Source organism: Enoplosus armatus, chromosome 7, assembly GCF_043641665.1.
Source record: "Enoplosus armatus isolate fEnoArm2 chromosome 7, fEnoArm2.hap1, whole genome shotgun sequence".
Taxonomy (NCBI): domain Eukaryota; kingdom Metazoa; phylum Chordata; class Actinopteri; order Centrarchiformes; family Enoplosidae; genus Enoplosus; species Enoplosus armatus.
Window position 1 is genome coordinate 12,119,522 of NC_092186.1, and position 17,582 is coordinate 12,137,103.

General features: G+C 42.8%; 3 protein-coding genes across 4 annotated transcripts; all 3 read left to right on the forward strand.

Annotated features, from left to right (window-relative positions):
* Positions 1–494: 494 nt before the first annotated feature.
* On the forward strand, positions 495–2,756 carry ptgfr (prostaglandin F receptor (FP)). Its single transcript, XM_070909477.1, has 2 exons — positions 495–1,289; positions 2,442–2,756. The coding sequence occupies exons 1-2, from the start codon at positions 495–497 to the stop codon at positions 2,754–2,756; spliced, it is 1,110 nt and encodes a 369-aa protein (XP_070765578.1).
* Positions 2,757–4,367: 1,611 nt separating this feature from the next.
* btf3l4 (basic transcription factor 3-like 4) lies at positions 4,368–8,051 on the forward strand. Of its 2 annotated transcripts, XM_070908500.1 has the most exons (6): positions 4,368–4,429; positions 4,924–4,985; positions 5,467–5,580; positions 5,778–5,979; positions 7,473–7,532; positions 7,857–8,051. In XM_070908500.1, exons 2-6 carry the CDS (start codon positions 4,932–4,934, stop codon positions 7,901–7,903), a joined length of 477 nt encoding a protein of 158 aa, XP_070764601.1. In that variant the 5' UTR covers positions 4,368–4,429; positions 4,924–4,931; the 3' UTR covers positions 7,904–8,051. The 2 variants fall into 2 exon arrangements, with proteins under 2 accessions (XP_070764601.1, XP_070764602.1); XM_070908501.1 differs by lacking the exon at positions 4,368–4,429 and having other exon boundaries at positions 4,923–4,985.
* Positions 8,052–8,657: 606 nt separating this feature from the next.
* zfyve9b (zinc finger, FYVE domain containing 9b) lies at positions 8,658–17,488 on the forward strand. The gene is made up of 16 exons (XM_070908899.1): positions 8,658–8,721; positions 10,265–11,073; positions 11,255–11,324; positions 11,414–11,613; positions 11,731–11,842; positions 12,005–12,127; positions 12,673–12,828; positions 13,021–13,245; positions 13,329–13,411; positions 13,525–13,629; positions 13,725–13,875; positions 14,720–14,800; positions 15,084–15,246; positions 15,450–15,555; positions 15,643–15,822; positions 16,796–17,488. Exons 1-16 carry the CDS (start codon positions 8,658–8,660, stop codon positions 16,955–16,957), a joined length of 2,790 nt encoding a protein of 929 aa, XP_070765000.1. The 3' UTR covers positions 16,958–17,488.
* Positions 17,489–17,582: the final 94 nt, after the last annotated feature.

Here is a 17,582-nt window from a genome sequence, read left to right on the forward strand (position 1 = left end):
TGTGAAAGGAGACCAAACCTGAGGTAAGGAACTGGGTTACATTTTGACCTCTCGCGACCGTTAACACAAGTTATTAGTTTATGAGAACACGTGGGACATTTTTCATATTAAGATAGTATTTTTTCATTGATTTATGATGAAAGCGGTCACTGCACTTGAGTTGTACGCTCCAGAAATAATTCTTGGAAATGTGGATGGAAAATATGCATCACTATTAATTGTATATTTACGTCACAAAGGAAGTTTATTCGCACCCAAAACTGCAGGTGAGCTTTATAGTAAAATGTGGTAAACACTTAAGTATAAAACTGAGCATCTGATCCAGATCAGTGAAGCTATAGTTTCTGGTTTAAGTGATCATGTTAAGTAAATCTCTCACCAGACTAAATGTATAAAAGCCATATTTTAGCATCAGAAGTTTTATTCCGAATATTTCGGTACAAATGAATCATCCCATCTGCCATTTATCCTCTCTTTCAGATTTAATTTCCAGCATGTCGGCTAATGGGAGCTCAGAGTCAGGTTGCAGGTCAGAGGTCAGACCAAGTAACAACACCTGCAGCCAGAAGGAACTGTCTGTCACCGCCTCTGCCATCTCAATGTCCGTGGGCATCCTCTCCAACAGCCTCGCCCTCTTCATCCTCGTCAAGTCCTACAACCGCATCCGGATCAAGTCCAAGGCGTCCTTCCTGCTGTTTGCCAGCAGCCTGGTGGTCACAGACCTGCTGGGTCACCTCATCAACGGCTCCCTGGTGCTTTTTGTCTACGGCTCCCACAAGAAATGGGAGACGTTTGACCCTCATCGCATCGTGTGCAGCGTCTTTGGGGCGTGCATGGTGTTCTTCGGCCTCAGCCCCTTGTTCCTGGGGAGTGCCATGGCGGTGGAGCGCTGCATTGGAGTCACCAGGCCTATCTTCCACTCCACAACACTGGTTTCCCACCACATGAAAAGGCTGCTAGGACTCACCTGGCTGCTCGCCGCCCTGGTGGCTGTCCTGCCTGTACTGCTGTGGAGGCCATACAAGGTTCAGAGCTCCAGGAGCTGGTGCTTCTTCCCCATGGAGGAACCCAAAGACTGGCTGGATGTGCTCCTGCCTCTGCTTTTCTCTATGTTGGGACTGCTGGCCCTACTACTCTCCATTGTGTGCAATACTCTGACAAGCTGTGCTCTGCTGCAGGCCAAACTGCGCCGCAAGCATCACTGCAGAGGCACGTCCTACCACATAGAAATGATCTGCCAGCTGCTGGCTATCATGCTGGTGTCCTGCGTGTGCTGGGGCCCATTACTGGTAAGAATGTCTCCTCAGCAGACCTGTAACTGTGCTGTATGACTTTAAAATATCACAGGTTGACATTGCAGGAGCTCTTTCCAGGTGTTGTGTCCGCTGAGAGTTGCACATTCCTGCTGCCCGAAGCCATGAGAATGAGAACTCCTTAATAATCCAAGTTTATGTTCCTATATATATATTAATTGACTGATATAAATTCATCTCAATGTGTAAGTAATTACCCATCTATCATTACATTTACATCTCCATGTACAATCACTTTTCTGATCTTCAAACCACAGCTCCTATTTACCAGTGTGCCTGTCAGGGAATTTGACCATTGGTAAGTACAAAGTGACTTTCAGAGACAGTGAAATGGGTTTTGAAATGAGACAGAAACCTGGCAGGTTTTATTATCCAATATGTGTGAGGAAAAGATGACTCAAGAATAGTTGTTTTTTGCATGGCTGCTTCTCATTTTCAATCCCTCCATCCCATTAACTGTTTACGGCATACAGACATTTTCTCCTCTAAACTCCTCAGACCTCTGGAGCACCTACACACACCCCTGTCCTTCAAAAATATCCACTCACTCCTGGTGACATGCGTTTCAAGCTCCCTCTCCCGCTCTCTATAACAAGCTCCCTTCATACCTCTTATTGCTGCTCCAAAAGCACACAGTGATCTACACCAGCAGCTCAGTACACTCCTCATCCACCACAGTTACAGGGCAAAACACTGGTTACTTAAAACAACAACAGTTTTGTTGATGACCAATTTGCACCAAACATGGTACAACACATATACCGTGGAGAGGGGCTTGAGAAACACTTTCTTTCACTAACTATTTATTTACAACTTTACATTCATCAGCTGTATTGAATCATTGAACATTTGTGGGGAAAAAAGACAGTGAGGGATGGACACCATCACTCTTCAAAAGAAAACATAAATGCTGCCAGTGAAAGTTTAATATTTCTTAAATGAAGAATTAGTGAAAGACATGAGTCATATTAAATAACACACTTCATCATTTATTTGTCTATTAAGGTATTCATCGAAGAATTTGCCCACAAACCGCCTCTTAAAACACAAATTTAATTGACCCTGTTATTTTTGAAGCTGCAGTAAGTTTTCCTGTCTCTTTCCATTGTTTTATGACCACTCCGCCAGATCCATATCATCATGCTGAGCACCAGAGCCAAGGACGAACCTGCGTCTTTCAGTCTCCTGATGGTGGTACGTATGGCCACGTGGAACCAGATCCTGGACCCCTGGGTCTACATCCTGCTGAGGAAGGCTGTTCTGAGGAAAATCTTCATGTTGTTCCACAGCTTCTGGGGCCCAAAGTCTCATAACCGACACCACTGGCAGCGCAGTATGCTCCGCAGCTCCATGGAGACCAGCAACTCTGGCGCCGGTCCATCTGACTGCCGCTGCCTCGGTAGATTACCTCTGCCAGACACTGCGATCAAATACATCACCTGAGCCCTGGTCCCTGGTGTGAGAAAAACGTTGGTTTTCATGCTCTCTTTGGAGTTGTAAAATGATCACCATGAAGTGGAAGTACTGTGGTCTATTGTATAAGGTTGGATTAACTTTTTGTTCTGAACTTTCAGCTCTGTTTTATACATCAGCGTCTCTGAACAAAATCTGTCTGAAATGTTCACAGTGCGCCGAAAATTTTACAGCCACAGTTGGCTGTTATTCCTTTATTGCTCCTTTTCTTTTGGAAAAGTTTCCGTCTTTGTTCTTAATGCTGCTGAAATGTCCATATGGCAGCTCCAGTCTGTGCCCTTAACCTCATCTAAGGGTTTTTACTGAATGTGTTTGATTCTCTTTGTCTTATTTTGTTGTTGCTGGTACTGGCAGTAGCCCTGATATGTGAACAGTAAGGTGATATGGATTCATGATTATGATCAAATCAGTTAATACAGGCATGTACATGTGAGATCTCAGCATTTCTCTGGATTATAATGTGAATAGATGGTTGGTGCAGTGTAGGTTGAACAGATAACTGAGCTCATAATCACTTTTGACCAATCTACAGAAATATCTATGCCTATAAGTGAATTATCCCAGTCCAGTTTTGAGCATCTATCTATCTTGGCTTTTTGATGCAAGTACATAATGCTGTCTTTCAATAGAAGATCATGCTCCCTTGTTTCCAGACATTTTCATACAACAGAGAGAAATCAGACAGAATGTAACGTGCCTGTCAGTGTGCCTGTAGGTAATTACTATAAATGTAATGTTCTGTACAAGTGCTTTTGTAGCATGTCATCTCTTTCTCTCTCTCACTCATGAAATTGTTTCAATTTGTTTCGGCTGAACTGTGTAATAAAGGTGAAAATGGAAAAACAAATAAAAAATAGTACAGAGCAAATTAGATTCCTTAAAAATATTCTGTTACAATGGGTCAGGGCAACGTGTGTTAGGAAGGAGTTATTCTCTCTTAAAACATATTTTGTCTCTATGGAGTCTGGAGTGTGGCACAGGCGTAATTATAGACTTTTTCAGTGCTCAATTATAATCAAATATAATGATTTAATTCCAATCAATTATATTAATTATAATTAATCAACCATGGTGAGGTGGAGTATAATAGGCTGACACAGAAATGGGAAAACAATAAGTGAACATAAAAAAGAAAATAAAAACAATAATATTAGGATTCCACTTAAAATCCACTTATTATTTAAAGGCAGAATAAGGAAAGAGAATTATTACAATTAAATTGTTTTTACATTTAGTTTACTACGAGTTTTAAAATGCATAATTCCAACACTAATTTAATCATTTTACAATAGCTTTGTAAAAATGCGTCAATTTATTAATTATTTATTAAGTGCTGAAAAAACATTATTTCAGAGGCATATTCTGGCTCCATATGAATGAATAAAATGCTGCAGGAGTGGTTTGAAACTTTTCTTTGGCCCTTCACATACCTTTTCCCATAAAATCATTTTAACATTAAAATTGTGTGCAGTGGGGTTTGTTAGTGTAATCCATAAAGCGTCCTATAGGTGGCAGCAGGACGCCCAAATCCCACCAGCTGGTCGGAAACGACGAAGAAGAAAAACCCCTATGGTATGTGACGTAATCTCTTCCTCATAACCTCCATCTTTCAGTACCGCATGCCTCTGTGGATATCTGAGCAGGTTTGGGATGATACATGTTGATTTGTGTGTAATGTGCGGTGTTTGCGGGGTGCGTGGGTGTTGGCGTGTGGTCGGAGCGGAGCTGTCGGACCGCGCGGGGCAGTGACACGCTGTGTGTTCAGTCTGCAGGCCCTGTGTTGTGTTTTCATCCCTGCAGCTGCACACAGACACACACACACACAAACAAACACAGCAGACTGTCTGCTGATAAGTTGAAGCTCGTCTGATTTATTGTTATTGCATCGGCGTGATCTAATTTGTCTCTTTAACGTTTTTTATTGGCGCGTCTTGTTGGTAAGACATGCCTTTCCTGTTACTGTGTTTTTAATCAGCTACATCTTTGGAAACTGGACTCCTGGTTAGCTCGTGTTGTTGTTCCAGCTAATGTTGCAGCTCACAGTCGACAGGGAAAGAAAGCAAGCAAGCAGCACGCTAGTTGTTTAGCTAGTTACACATTTGTTTTCAACTTTATCTACAATGTTCTCATATTGTAGGTAACAACATGAATCAAGAAAAACTGGCCAAACTTCAAGCCCAGGTCCGGATAGGAGGAAAGGTAAGCTGACACCCAGCAAGTTGTTTTGGTTGGAGAGGTGTGTGTGTGTGTGTGTGTGTGTGTGTGTGTGTGTGTGTGTGTGTGTGTCATTATGTCAAATACTATGCTACTCCAAAACATGCATATAAAGTACTTAGTATTCATTGATGGATTTGGTCTGTTAGGGTGGTGCCATTTTCAGATTTAAGGGGTCTTCTTTAATACTTTGTGTTTATACATTGATGTAAAATTGGCAGAATCAATATATAGGCAGATATCAGAAAACTCAAATCCAGCTGTAGACTGCAGCACTGAATACAGAATACAGATTTAAACAGAATCACGTGTGTTTCATATGTGTATTGATTTTGAGAGCCTTGTACAACAAATGCTATGTTGCCCTTGTAGCCATTTCTTTTTCTCCTAATGCTGTCGCTCTTGTAAGTCATAGGTAGCGTCAAGCTGCTGTCAATTAGGAGTCTTATGTCTGCTTTGGTTTCAGGGCTCTGCGCGCAGGAAGAAGAAGGTGGTACACAGAACTGCAACAGCGGATGACAAAAAGCTTCAGAGTTCACTAAAGAAGTTGGCTGTCAACAATATTGCTGGAATTGAGGAGGTAAATTGGTCTGGGTCTTCTGTATAAGGAAACCCTGAATGTTGTTTTAACCTTCACATCAATGTGATTGTGTCTGTTCTGATGTGAGCATGAATGCATTCTTGCGTGGCCGTGTGGACCAGACTGCTTTCAGGTTTTTCCATAGCACCAGAGCATTTAGCCATGACCGTAAAAACTGAGTGGTCCTCTCTTCTCAGGTGAACATGATCAAGGATGACGGGACTGTGATCCACTTCAACAACCCCAAAGTTCAGGCCTCTCTGTCCGCCAACACCTTCGCCATCACGGGCCACGCTGAGAACAAGCAGCTGACAGAGATGCTTCCCGGCATCCTCAGTCAGCTGGGAGCGGACAGCCTCAGCAGCCTGCGCAAACTGGCAGAACAGTTCCCTCGGCAAGGTGTGTGTGCCTGGACCTCTTAGACATTTCACAATCACTTTTAAAGGTGGAGGGTGAGGAGTTCCGTCTTACCAACAATCGGGTGTGTTATAGTTGTGTAATGAGTCTTGATTTAAGGCTGCACTAAGCAGATTTGCAGGTTGGTGGCTTCAAAAGGTGAGAGGTAGCTGTTAAGTAGTCCGTTTATATTTTGCCTTTTAGTTAAGATTAGTCAGCGTCCGTAACTGACACCACAGTTTGATTACAATTTAATTCCAAGGAAAGATATGTTTTCACAACACCTCCTTTGTGCTTTAGGGTAATAAGTGTGGTGTTTATTTACATATGTGTCTTGCCTAGTGCAGCTTGATAGTGCAACCTGCTACCATGTGATGGAATGATTTGGTCTGAAGCCATTCATGTATTAAAATGTCCAATGTCAGTCGAAATCAACTTTTTCTCAAGAAGAAGAGTTTTCATGATTAGGAGAGAGGGTGTTGTATGTTGTACACTTTGGAAATCCCTATGAGACAAATTTATGACTTAAGGCTTTAGAAATAAATGACTTGACTTGACTAGGGGTTGTTTTATTGTATGCAGTAAGGTCAGAAAAAGGAATATATTATCCCGGTCAGGTCACAGCTTTAACTGATGGTCATTGACTAATAGAAAGGCAAAGTTCAGCATCATTCTGTTGTCTGTAAAGTTAATTTGTCCTCTATTGGGTTTCCTTTCCATTCTCATGTCCCATTCAAGTAAAGTGTTTTGGTTAAAAAGTATATATCCTTTTTCACATCACACCCTCTCAGCCATGTTACAGAAGCATAGGTTTAGCTTTTTTCGGGGCCAGTGTTTTCTTTGTACATGATAAGATAGGGTTGGCGATATTCTATATATCTCTCATTGCCAACAAATGCCATGAAAAGACCAAAACCAACAAGGTGGCAGTCCACCTCTCAATGCTTTTCCCAGCCTCTCTGGTTCTGAGACACAAACGCTTTCGTTCCTGCTGAAGACGTATAGTAAATGTTTAAAAACGGCTCACAATTACAATTTTTTTTTAAAGGGAAAATAATGTCTGAAATAGCTGGGCACTGTAGTTTCTAGCCAACTCTGCTCAAACAGGAGTAAGTAGTGTGTTTGTTGGGGACTATTTTCAGTGGTGGATTAATACACATTTGGTGCCTTAGTGAGTATTTACAGCAGCAGGATGGTGCATGTGGGATCAGCTCAAAGTAAACTACAGTGCTGTCATCTTCAAAATGTGTAAATGTGTGGCTCACTGATGTGTTTTTAATAGTTCTGAGACAACAGTGGAGCTCTATGTCACAGAGGAATAATAAATATATCAGGCTTTGGCCTCACAGAAAATATTTGTTAGTAGGATACATAAGAAAAATATAGAATATCTCCAGACTTAGACTTTAAGAAAATATTATATATCTTGTTACAATCATTTAATTGCCAAAGCTAAAGCTATAATATGTTTCTTTTTATTTGTACATTTATGCCAGCTCTCGACAGCAAGGCTCCAAAGGCAGAGGACATTGAGGAAGAGGATGATGATGTTCCAGGTATGGACTCTTAGATGTATAAAAGTCAGACAGTTAAATGTTGTTTTACTCACACATTTCAGCTAATTCTCATAATGCTATCTCAGAACTTGATAACTTTTTTAAATGGTCAATACATTTTCAAAATGCAGCAAAGGTCTATTATTTAGTTAAATAAAGAAGATCCACTATGCAGAAGTGGGATTTTGTCTACTGCAATCCTTGAAAAAATAAATTCAGCTGAGTGCATTTGATATAATTTTGGACAGTAGTAGAGTAAATACAGTATCATGCAAAGCTGTTTTCCTCCAATGTAATAATTCACAATGTGTTGTTGTTCTGCAGATCTGGTGGAGAACTTCGATGAAGCCTCAAAGAACGAGGCAAACTGACGCACGTGAAGCTCATGTGCACACGGACTGGACTGCGATGAAGCCAGAAACCCTCTCCGGTGTTTTTAAGTCTAGTCATCCAGACACACCAGACACTATCCCCAGAAACCAGAGACTTTTCTATTTTACGATGGCCCGCGGATGTCAGAGTCAGACTGGCTTGTGCACTTCTATAAAAAAAAAAGAAATATTCCCTTCTGGTAAATGGTTAAACCCCTTCACCACATTGTCAGTCATGGTCAGGATTACAGTGGTCATTAAAGCTACAGTCTTAAGACTTTTTGTTTATGAAACAAAATAAAGGCGATTAACATTTTTTAGATGGTGCTGTGGTCATTGACAAGATTTTGTAAAAAAAAAAAAAAAAAAGATGCTTCTCATAAAATCTGAGGATTTTTCTATGCAGTTCTGCATTGTAACGACCTACTAATTCAATGATGCTGACTTGCTGAAACCTTAGAGATGTCCTACAGTATGTGCTGTAGGATGCAGGCAGGTTTTTCATATCTGGCATCATAGCTCTGTTGCGTTGGCCTGCACGCGGTCCTGCAGGCTGTATATAGACCGCAAACTGGGGAGGGACATTTCTGCACACCTCTTGAGTTTCTTCAAAGAGCTGCAGAGAGACACAGGGGAGGAGGGAGATCACAGAGAGGGGGTAGAGAGAGGCGAAATCATCCCATCCTCCGCTTGTGAGCAAGGCACTGCTGCTTGAATACGTGTCTTCCTCGGCACTCACATGTAAAAGGATAAAATGCTGAAGTTCTTCTCTGCGCGGGATGACGAGAATGAACGGCTTTTGGGAGCAATAACAGAGGGTAAGAAATGCATTGATCGCAATGGGGTGGGGATGCTTTTGCTCTCCATTCATCGCCTGCGCGTTACAGGATGATGATGATACAGTTTGTCACAGAAAACCGCTGATACAGCATTTGGCAGCGCGCATAGTCCGCATCATCTGAAGCGCGCGCGTGTGTGTGTGTTGCGCACATTCCCCTGTGAAGACCGCACATACACGCGTTGTCCCGCAGACTCCTCACATGTCTCGGTAAACACCACCTCGGTGAAGTGTCCTGCTTGGTGTGATGTAACGGGATGCGCGGTGAGTGTCGCATTGCCGCCGGCCTCGGTGCCTGCGAGCGGATTAAACATTTGCACGTGTGTTGAATGCGTCACTGTCCCGGGAAGCGGTCGGTCGGTCGCTCCAGTCAGCCGGATCGGTGCAGCCCAGCCGCCGCTTCGGGACGCCTTCCCTCTGTAGCCCGCAGCAGGAGCGACACGGCGCGCCTTTCCTTTTATGGTTTTTGTGAAGGAGCTGCAATGCAGTTCAACCTGGAAAATGAGTTATTTTACCTGATTTTTTTTTTACAAACTGAGACTAGACCCTGTCCATCAAACATTGTAATTTGCGTTAGTGTGCCACACCACATATCCTACAGTGCAATAAAATAGTGTAAACTGACTCATCACTGGGTGTTACAGCTCAATGAAACACCGGCTATGGACACATTAACTGCATTTGCAGTGGGGGTTGGTAATTTGCAGTCATGGTTATTACGTGACTGCCATAAGAGGAAAGAAGGGTGCTGAAACAGTAATTGGCTGTAATCAGAGAGCTTAATTGCCTTTATGTAGAAACTCATGACGAGATTATGAATGGAAGCAAATGGCTTCTTTGACTATGTTTGTCATTTACAGTGTAGGCTCAACTGAACATGATGCGCACATTCAGGTGATCAGTGGAAAACTCGGATCCAAACTCAAATGTGCCAAAACCATTTTATTACCATAAGCATTTGTTCATTTATTTTTGGTCTACCACTAAAGGCACACAACAAATGGGCCAATGCACAGAATCACTGCAAAATAATAATAAAAGATCCTCATGGTAATATGTAGCCTATCTGGGCACTCAATGTGAGATGCAGAGCCAATTAAAAAACAGAACCACTATTGAACTTTTTGTTCTCTGGGGAACCAGCAGCTATGTGGTAGCCGACCACTGATTGCCTTTACAGCTACTATTGGTTTTACATCAATATTTACTCCACGGCAAACCTCTTCTCTTCCTCTGTTGTTAACCATGTCTGTTCTGTGATCAGCTCAGACACACCTCTCAAGGGCAACTGAGCGCTAATGCTGCCTTGAGTGATGATTGAAAGCTATGAGGTATGTTCAGGGTGATGAAATAAATGATCACATGTTGCTAAATGGCCACTTAGCACATGTGAACACAGCTTTTCCACTTAATGAGTCATTATTCATGAGCTTGCATGCATGGACTGTGTAAGTGTGTGTGTGCTTGACAGAGATAGAGACATTAAGTGTTGATGATATCATCATGCTCCCCCCTCGAAACAGATGAAGGAGATAATCCGTCTCTTCAGGACACCAAGCACCACTGGCTGAACAGACCCTGCCTGCTGGTGCTCAAAGATGGGGATGTGTCCAAACCAGGATTGGGATGCGGCCAAATAAGACCAGAATCTCCATCCAAGACCTCCTCAGACGCATCAGTCAGAAGCAGCTTTGGCCCATGTGAGCAGAAACCATCTGAACATCCTGCCAAAGCAGCCTCACCCTCCCAGCTGGAGGAAGGCAGCTGCACTGTGACCACCATCTCAACATGGGGTGAGAGTTGTTTCGGGGAGTCTTCCAGCCCCTTGGTGCTGAGCCCTGCTGAGGCTGCATGGCCAGAGGAGGAAGAGGAGGCGGTGGAGGAGAAGAAGAAGCCCCAGGTACTCCCATCAAAGGAGGACTCTGTGATTGAGGAGAAGGAGCTGGAGGAGAGCAGGCTGGAGCAGCAAGAGCAGTCCTGCAGCTCAGAGGCGACTGCAGCACCCTCTACTTTCTCACACGAGGAGACATGTGGCAGGGGGTCCAGGGAGCTCCAGAGCCAGTTTAAGATGGTCAGATCCAATGATGGAGATGAGACAGACAGCGGCAAGGCCCAGGCAGCCAGTGGGGAGGGAGCGATGGGGGACTGTGCAGCTTCCCCTGACAATGAGTCCCAGCTGAGCCCTGTTGGTATTCTGTCCAAGGATCGAGGCACTGTCCTCGGGGACGTAGCTCCAGTGTGGGTCCCTGATGCTCAGGCGCAGGTCTGCATGAAGTGTGGGGTCAAGTTTACGTTTACTAAGAGGAGGCACCACTGCCGTGCTTGTGGGAAGGTGAGGATAAAATAAAAGTTTATATGCTGTGCAGCATATAACAAGATTCAATTTGATGTTCACAGGTAACTTGATAACAAGTGACTTGTAGTTGACGTGTGAAATGTATGTGTGTGTCTGTCCTTGTGTGGTGTGTGCATGTGTGTATCAGGTTTTTTGTGCACTTTGCTCCAATTTGAAGTTCAGACTCACACATCTGGATGGCAAGGAGGGGCGAGTTTGTGTTTCCTGTCATTCAACCCTCATCAAAAGTGAGCACAGATTATTTTTGTAACTTAAAGTTCACTTTTCTTTTAAGATTTAAATTCAATTTAAAGTCATTCTTACTTCTTCTCCTCAGGGACACCTCCAAGGGGGAAAAGGAGGGTGTGGTTTGCTGATGAAATCCTCAATAAGCAGTCAGCGTCTGCTCCGACCACACCAGTCAGAGGGCCCACGTTCTCACCGCTGATGAGACGAGCACTGGGCGGGCTGGTTAGAAGTCCTGTGGGTTCACCACAGATCAGGAGGGCCTTGCGGCCACATGGGACGAATATCAATGTAGGATCACCCAAAACACAACACCGAACATATTTGTTGTTCTACAACTTGGAGAATGAAGTTTGTAGTTTGTACAACATAGATTTGTCTCACTCCTCTGCCTCCCTCCTCCTCTAGGAGGCCTGTGGTCCTTACGGTTGGGGCACCACAGCTTTAGTGAGCAGCTCTGTCAACCTCATCCCCCTGGACGGCCTGCCACCCATCCTCACCTCCACGGGAGTCAAAGGAGGTAAGACAGGTTTTGAGGGTGAGAGTCAAAGATTTTGCTAAATTACTTTGTGCATTTTTTGTTCATTGTAACACATTTGCTGGTATTTTACTGACCTTGAAATGTGCTTTGCTCATTTTTTGGTGTTGGTCTAATAGCTGTGTTACTGTGTTTTTTCCTCAGATTACACTGTGGAGGAGCAGCCCTCTGAGATGTTGCTTATTCAGGAGTTGGAGTGTGGCAGGCCCAAGCCCCTGGTGTTTGTCCTCAATGCCAACCTACTTGCTATGGTCAAGTTGGTCAACTGTGCGTTTCTCTTTTTCTTTTCATCGTGCATCATAAAATGCATAGAAAACGATACATAGGCAACATATTGTACACAGTTACAATCAAATATAGGGCTGTTGGGATCCTGCAAGCCTCCTCCATGCTGCGTACAGAATTAAAATCCAAGTAGAAAAGCATTACTTTTATACTTTTTATATCTCATACATCCACATTCCTACATTGTACTTTTCTATTTATTTCTATTTATCTATTTTGGAATTCAAATTCTCTTTAAAGACCAACTAAAATTAAATTGCATTGTTTTGTTTGCTACAGCAGAAACCAGAAATGAAAAGGGAGAAATTTATAGTTAGTTTTGCATCAATTAGATAGAACACTATCCTTTATTTCTTTTAATAATAAAAACTTAATTAAATACAATTAGATACATTAAATTGAATTAAATTAAATTTTTAAAAAAACATTGACATTTTTTTTAACTACAACAAGGGATGACTAATCGTGATTTCAGTTGAAAAACTGTCCTTGTAGACCTCTGAGATTGTGCCTTGATTGTGTGACAGATGTTAACAGGAAGTGCTGGTGTGTGACCACAAAGGGAATGCACGCTGTGGGCCAGGTGGAGGTGGTGGTGTTGCTGCAGTGCCTGCCTGAAGAGAAAAGCTTCCCCAAAGACATTTTCAGCCACTTCATCCAGCTGTACAGGGACACCATCACAGGTCAGGGCCACTCACACAATGAGATGCTTACATGCAGTCGTGATGTGTCGTGATGTGTTATGTTGAATTTATCCCTCTTTGGGACTCTCGTCCATCAATTTTGAAAAACTGCCACCATGGACTGGCTGTCACCTCCTCCACCTCCAGTGTTTTTTCTGCTATAATTACACGTTTTCCTCTGTATGTCTGTAGGAAAGGTCGTGAAACACCTGTCACTGTCCTTGTTTGGCAGTAGTTTCCTGGGCAGTGAGGATCATGCAGGCTTCCTTTACATTCGCTCCACTCTCCAGTCCCTTCAAGGTCTACCTCTGCCAAACCAGCCCTACCTCTTTGGCCTGCTGGTCCACAGAGCAGAGGTGGCCTGGGCCAAAGCCTTTCCCTTGCGCCTAATGCTGCGATTGGGGGCCGAATACAGATGTAAGCCAGGCCCTCGTATGAAATGCTGCCTCAATACTGCTACAGGTTTCCTCTTCAGTTACCCACATTGTTTCTTGTTCCAGTTTACCCGTGCCCTCTGTACAGCGTGCGCTTTAGGAAGCCCTTGTTTGGGGAAATAGGCCACACCATAATGAGACTGCTAGTGGTGAGTATAATGTTACAGAACCAGATTTACCATGAGTAACAAGAAGTTGGGTGTCGTAACTTTACCAAACTTCCCATAGTTGGTGTTGACCTGTTCCTCCCATCCTGTTCCAGGACTTTAGGAATTACCGTTACAGCCTACCAATGGTGCCGGGGCTCACTGTGGATCTAGAGGCTCAGAGGACCTGCATAAAGATACCGACCACTGGGTATAATGAGGTGAGCCTTTAAACGCCTCTCAGAGTTAATGCTAATGTTTATTTATTTCTCATCCATCTTCGTCCTTCTCTCTCTGCCCACTTGTCTCCCGTTAGCTAATGACAGCTCTGAATAAGTCTAATGAGCATGTGCTGGCCATTGGGGCGTGCTTCAATGAGACTGCAGACTCCCACCTCATCTGCGTACAAGGAGACGATGGCCAGTACCAGACCCAAGCCATCAGCATCCACAATCAGCCTCGCAAAGGTGGGCCATAACAGGATACTGTGAGGGACATCAAGATATCAGAGTCTGGACTCAATGTTGCCTAATCAAGTAGCGGAGGACATCCATTGCAATCAACCCCCAATCAGGAAGTCCTGATTGACAGATAAGATCATTTATCTGTCAATCAGGAAGTCCTGATTGACAGATAAGATCATTTATCTGTTGTTTAGGGAAACTTTGATAATTGTCTGAATTGAATTGGTGCACTAAAAAGAAAGAGATCAGCACACTCTGCTCCTGTGCAAGGACTATATTCAGTTTTCAGATTTTTCATTAGAAACTTTTGAATTTGGTGCAGTCTACTGATATTAAGCCTTTATTTAATGTTTATGTCTTAATCTTTATTTAAAAAAATATGTAATTTCAATTTTAAGCCTTTTAAATTAGTAGAAAATCCACCATTACAAATAAATGTGCAGCCGAACATTGTACAAACCCATGACATTGTATTCTAAGAATTATGTATAAAAGTTAGCGAGAAGTTTCCATTTGAGGTAATTGTGCCGCCATACAAAATAAAATCTTGGATGATCTTGGATTTAAACATTGCACTCAGTTTAAATTTGACATGGATTTAATTGTTTTGGAAGAAGCAGATAAGGAATACAGATAGAAACAGGATTTAACTTTGAAGTGACACCAAGGTAAAGTTAAGAGAAGCAAAGTGCAATAAGGGCTCAAGTGAAGTCAAAAGAACTCAAAGAAGTTCACTTTCCCAACACTAGATGGCACTAAATGATTACTATACAGACCGATAGTAACAGGGCTGAAGCCACAGAGTGTGTCTCTGTTTCTCTCTGATGATTTCTTTTTTTTATTGCAGTTACTGGATCATGCTTTTTTATATTCAGTAGTGCGCTGAAAGCGTCTGCGGGATACCTCGCCAAGTCCAGCATCGTAGAAGGTAGGATGTCGACTCACAGGGGAGTCAGGCTCACCTTGACTTTCACCTGCCCGCTTGCAGGAAGTTCATTGTTTACATTTGTTTTAAGTAGTGCATGTTAACACCCCTGCTTCAAAACTGGTTTTATTCAGAACGTGTTGATCTTTGTATGTGTGTGTCTGTGTACATTTTAACAGACTGTTTGTCTAGGCGTGTGTACATGTTGATGCATGTGAGTGTGTGTGTGTCTCCCTGTTTTTGTCTGTTTGTGTGTTTCTCCTGTATCGCTGTCCCCTCTCCCCAGATGGGCTAATGGTGCAGATCACCATGGAAACCATGGCAGAGCTTCGCCGGTCGCTACGGGAGATGAAAGACTACACCGTCACCTGTGGACGGCTTGACCAATCAGACAGCCAGGAGCTTGTTTGTGTACAGTGGGTGGAGGAGAAATGCACTGTGAATAAGGGGTGAGTGTGTCCACGTGTCTGAAGTTCAGAATAAAGCTTTTGTGCTGGAAGAGAACAATATACTGTAATATCATATTTAAAAATAAGTCTTTGAACATTTTCAATACTGCATAATGTGCGGAGAGTGATCATAACTGCCTCCAAGGCAGTTTGGTCTATGTTGTAAATTACTGGTATGCATAATGTGTCTTTGTGTCTCCTAGAGTTATAAGCCCCATTGATGGGAAATCCATGGAGTCTATCAGCAGTATGAAGATGTTCCAGAAGTCAGAATACAAAGAAAACGGGAAGATCATCCGCTGGACAGAAGTACATACGATGATCTGCTTAAAATATCAACACAAGTCCATCCGAAACTGTCCCCTCCCTTTGCATTCATGTGTGTGTTTTGTACAGGTGTTCTTCCTGCAGAGGGGGGATCATCCCAAAGGAGGAGCGAGTGACTCTGCTGAACACAACCGGCTAACGGAGCGCATCGCCCGGACGTTTTGCTTGGCTCTGTGTCCACACCTCAAACTGCTGAAAGAGGACGGGATGGCCAAACTGGGGCTGCGAGTCGCTTTTGAGTCGCAAGAGGTCAGAAAGGATGTTTGGTATCAGTGAGCTGAGTCACAACAACATATTGTTATTAGTACATCAGGATGGAATAGGCCTTTTCAGTGCCAGATGTCATTCATCTGCCTCCTATAAGAAGGTTGCATCATGAATACTGCCCTACAAAGCAAAAAGCAGTAACTACATGCTTGTTCAGAATTGAGTCAAAACAGGAATGTGACTTTTTGACGTCTGTTCTGCCATATGAAAAGTATTATGCTATAGAAATGTATAATTTCTGAAACATTTGCGGTAATTACAAAAGAGAGCTTTAAACCAAACCAAGCCACATTAACTGCACTCTGGCTGTGATTTGGTGAGGTTAAGCTACCTTTAACTCACATATTTAAATGTATGTAACGGTAAATTAATTCATTATATTGATTTCAACATGAAAATGATTAGCAGACGGCCGGACAGACACATAGGAAAAGTTAATCCATATGAACTATGGACTGTAAATAATCAAAATGAAGTTTATATTCTTAAACAAACTAGTTGAAACGGACATGAAAGCTGAAATAACACATTTTATTTGTACATTCAAGGTTCAAGGCCCAGCTTTATTGTCATTATACAATACAGGATTGCTCAATGAAATGCAGCTGTAGCGCCCACCATGCTACGTACTCAAAAAAACATTTAAACAAATATTATTATTATTATATTTTAAAATTAGAATGGAATAAAACAATAACATAGGCAATAAAATAGAACAAAGTATTGGTTTTGGTGCCAAAGGATTCCTAAAAGTTTCATATGCTCTTCCATTTTGCCAAAAAGTTTATGAAAAATAGTCAGGAATCTTTTCATTGTTAAAACTCATGTTGGTCTGACTTTGGTGGGGAGAACATGTAACATATGACTCACATAATACATAGTTGTAAAGTTTACAACACAAGCTCAAGGGTGTGACTATATTAAAACTAATGTGTGGTTTGTTTTGTAATGTCAGGTGGGATTTGTGGCCGGGAGCAATGGGCAGCCCCTCCCAGCTCAGTACCTCAACGCCCTGGATAGCACGCTGATCCCCGTCATACACAGCAGGGGGCGCAAGAGGGATGACGAGCCTATTGTGATGGAGCTTATCTTTTACATCCTGGAGAACATCACTTAGACCCCTAACACCCCACCGTTTCATCTTTTAGACCCTGACCACAACCTGGCACTTCTCATCAGTGCTGCCATCGGTTTCAGGGCAATAAAAGCATTCAAAGGGCGAACCAGACCACATCCAAGGTCTGCATCCATCTCATCCACTCACGAGTAGAGAGAAGTGGTCTGACTCTTAGTGGTTTTCTGATCTCACCCCGCCCTGCAGCAGACAATCTGGGTACGCATGAAACCTAGGATGGCTCATCAGATCAGGGCGCAGTACTGCTCTGTACAGTAGTAGCAACTTCATAGCTTGATTATCATTCATGTCACAATGTTCAATACAAATCCCCATATGGAGAATACCTTTAAAGTGGGAGCTGGATTCAGCCCCACGACCTTAAAACAAAGAGAAAAAGAGAATGACTTGACGAACTGTATGTAGTAGATCTGTAGCAATATGATGCACACTGAATGAATGCCTAAAGAATGTTTTCATACTGGATGTATTTTAATTGACTGCTCATGAAATTTAATGTCAGCCTGGAATTAAACTTGCAACAATGACTGAGTTACTGCTCTCTGCTCAACGCTCATTTACTCAAGTACAATGTGAGTACTTGTACTTTAGTATTGCCAGTTTATGC